Source organism: Bactrocera neohumeralis, unplaced genomic scaffold (genome assembly GCF_024586455.1).
Source record: "Bactrocera neohumeralis isolate Rockhampton unplaced genomic scaffold, APGP_CSIRO_Bneo_wtdbg2-racon-allhic-juicebox.fasta_v2 ctg2661, whole genome shotgun sequence".
In the NCBI taxonomy this organism is placed as follows: domain Eukaryota; kingdom Metazoa; phylum Arthropoda; class Insecta; order Diptera; family Tephritidae; genus Bactrocera; species Bactrocera neohumeralis.
Genome location: NW_026090274.1, coordinates 9774 through 12789, shown reverse-complemented (window position 1 = coordinate 12789; position 3016 = coordinate 9774). Strand labels below are relative to the sequence as shown.

At 60.3% G+C, this 3016-nt stretch overlaps 2 protein-coding genes across 2 annotated transcripts; both read right to left on the bottom strand.

Annotated features, from left to right (window-relative positions):
* Positions 1-377: 377 nt before the first annotated feature.
* On the bottom strand, positions 378-1617 carry LOC126766853 (uncharacterized). Its single transcript, XM_050484541.1, has 2 exons — positions 1105-1617; positions 378-1058 (listed from the first exon to the last, which is right to left on the bottom strand). Exons 1-2 carry the CDS (start codon positions 1615-1617, stop codon positions 378-380), a joined length of 1194 nt encoding a protein of 397 aa, XP_050340498.1.
* A 242-nt stretch (positions 1618-1859) lies between these two features.
* On the bottom strand, positions 1860-2513 carry LOC126766852 (transcriptional regulatory protein AlgP-like). The gene has a single exon (XM_050484540.1). It carries the CDS (start codon positions 2511-2513, stop codon positions 1860-1862), a length of 654 nt encoding a protein of 217 aa, XP_050340497.1.
* Between the last annotated feature and the right edge of the window lie 503 nt (positions 2514-3016).

Sequence of the window (3016 nt, the reverse complement as noted above, 5' to 3'; positions counted from 1 at the left end):
AAAATGCGTGTGTGTGTGTGTGTGTGTGTGTGTGTGTGGTGTCGCCGTGGAGGAAAAGTGATCGAGAACAGAGTGGCAGCGGTGAGGGAAGTAGGAGTAAAAGCATTACGTGGTCGTCCACTGTTACGGAAGGTGGCGCGCTAGGAACAGCGGCCGAGTCGTTGCACGCACATTGCCGCTTCAAAGGGTTTTCCCTGCAGGTGCATGCACGCACACACGCCAGGGAGAAGGAGAAGACCAGCCAGAAGTGAGCCATGGGTTTCCTTCTATGTTAATGGCAGAAACGTTACAAAAGTGAAAAAAGCACCACAGAATTAACGACGGCGACTTGCTTGACGGACACTGAGGGCTGCAAGAAAGACACCGACAAAGCCGCCTCAATGGGAGCCAAAAACTCCAGTGTGCTGGGTGGGTTGGGCGTAGTTACCGGCTAAAGAAGAGATCGACGATTTCTGAAAGGCAGAACCGCCTGGGGCAGACGAGAATGCGTTTTGCGGGACAGAACCAAAGCCGCTTTGCTGCTGCTGCTGTGGTTGGCCAAAGGCGCTCTGAGCGGCTGGACCTTTGGCAAATCCACCTTGAGGGGCTGCGGCAAACGCGCTCTGCTGCGGTGCAGGCGGAGCGAATCCGCTTTGTGCCTGCTGCGGCTGTCCAAAGGCGCTCTGCTGGGACGGCTGACCAAACGCGTTTTGCGGGACAGAACCAAAGCCGCTTTGCTGCTGCTGCTGCGGTTGGCCAAAGGCGCTCTGAACGGCTGGACCTTTAGCAAATCCACCTTGAGGGGCTGCGGCAAACGCGCTCTGCTGCGGTGCAGGCGGAGCGAATCCGCTTTGTGCCTGCTGCGGCTGTCCAAAGGCGCTCTGCTGGGACGGCTGACCAAACGCGTTTTGCGGGACAGAACCAAAGCCGCTTTGCTGCTGCTGCTGCGGTTGGCCAAAGGCGCTCTGAACGGCTGGACCTTTAGCAAATCCACCTTGAGGGGCTGCGGCAAACGCGCTCTGCTGCGGTGCAGGCGGAGCAAACCCGCTTTGTGCCTGCTGCGGCTGTCCAAAGGCGCTCTGCGCTGGAGCACTTCAAAAACACTTTGCTGGGGAGCGGGCTGACCTGCGACACTCTGCGTGGCTGGCGCCTTGCCAAAAGAACTTTGAGGAGCGGAGGCAAAACCAGACTGCTGCGGTGGCGGTGCCTGCGCAGATTGTCCAAAGGCACTAGGCTGCGGCTGCTGCTGTCCAAAAGCGCTCTGGGCAGGGGCTTGCCGAAGGCACCCTGTTGGGGCTGTGGCTGCTGCTGCTGCTGCCCGAAACCGTTCTGGGATTGCCCACCAAAAGCGTTCTGCGGTGCAGCATTCGCAAAAGCGTTCCCTTCCGCGGACGGGGATGTTCCCACTGCCGCACGTTGCGGAGCTGGTTGCTGCGGAAGACCAAACCCGCCCGCTAAGTTTTCTGCTGTTACGCCGGGAGTAGCAGCCGCATTACCAGAGGGAGCTGCCTGGGGAAACGCGCCCTTTTCGACTTCTTGCGAAGTGACAGGAGGCGCGACAGGAGGCGTGACAGGGGTGTGTTGGAAGAAGGCACAGGTGTCCGAAACCGCCAGCAGGCGCCGCTCCCGAGGTGGCATCTCCTGTGTTTGCGGTTGCTGCAGCAGTCAATGGGCTGGGTGCGGACGGGAAAACAGCTGCCGCAGCATTCTGCCCGGAAGCTGGCGGGAGGGCGGTGGGAGAAGGATTCACCTGAGGAACTGTGACTGCCGGTTGCTCCGTTGAAGCTACTGGTTTCGCGGAGGGAGCAGCTACTGCCGTCTTCCCAAACGGAGATGACGCAAGCGGTGACGCGCCGCCGCCAAGGCCAAAAGCGACGCCCTTACCAGAAGCCGCAGAAGGCGCTACAGGAGCCTTTCCAAACGCGCCAGTGGTGAAACCAGACACGGACGGTGGGACAGGTCCAAACGGCGACGCGGAAGACGGTTTCGGTGCGAAACCTGCCCCCGCGGCGGCTGTAAAACGCAGCGCTGCCTGGTGGGCTGGCAGGTTTGGTGGACGGCGCCTCAGCAGGCTTTACTGAGGCAGTATCTTGCTGGAGGGGCGCCACAGCAGGCACCGTTGCTAGCTCGGTTGAGGCGCTCTCCAGTTGGGCGGCCTCGTTTCCAGTTTTGGCAGCAGGTGCAGCCTCGCTCAGGACGGCGCCAGTCACCAGGGCGGGTTGTTTTGCGAACGGAGACGAAGCAAAGGCTGGCCGGACACTCGCCGGTGCCGCTGATGCGATCTGAGGCTGTTCCACCTTGGCCTCCGGTGCTGTCTCCTTCGGTTTGGCAGTGGGGAACGCAAAACCAGAAGACGGAGGTGGCACTGGGTTGGGAGAGGGCGACTTGTCTAGCACCTTTGGCGCGTCCTTTTCACCGAAAGAAGGAGCTGCGGTGGACTTGGGAGAGGGAACGCCAAACGCCTGCGCTGCGGCTGGTGTACCTGACGCAAAGCCGCCGGGTGCGGTCTTGCCCGTGGTAGGTAGAGGTGACATTTCAGCCGGTGCCTTTGCGAAAGGGTTGGGGAAGCAGCACCTTTGTCCCCACCGGCGGAAGGTTTCATTATGTCTCCGCCTCCGAATCCAGACGCAGAGGTGGTGGTGGCGGTGCTGAAGGGTAACCCGAAAGGCGACAGCTTCGGCTTCTCCTCAGAGGTGCTTGGCTTCGACGGTGGCGCGGCAAAGCCGAAAGCGTTAGCTCCTTTGGAAGCCAAGGGGAAGCTGCCCACGGCGGCGGCAGAAGCCGCAAACCCTTCAGCCGCTGGTTTGATCTCACTGCTTCCTTTTCCAGTCTTTTCGTCCTCACCAGCCGCCTTCTCCTTCTTCGCTGCGTCAATTTGGCCAGACCGTGGAAGCTCTGCACCATGCTTTGTGGAAGAGAATCCGAACGAGTCTAAGCCAAACCCAGTCTTGGGTGCTGTTTCATTGGGCCTGCGTGTTAGTTGGGCATCATCGACTTTCTTCTCTCCGTGGCAAATGGTGAGACGCCAAACGCTGAC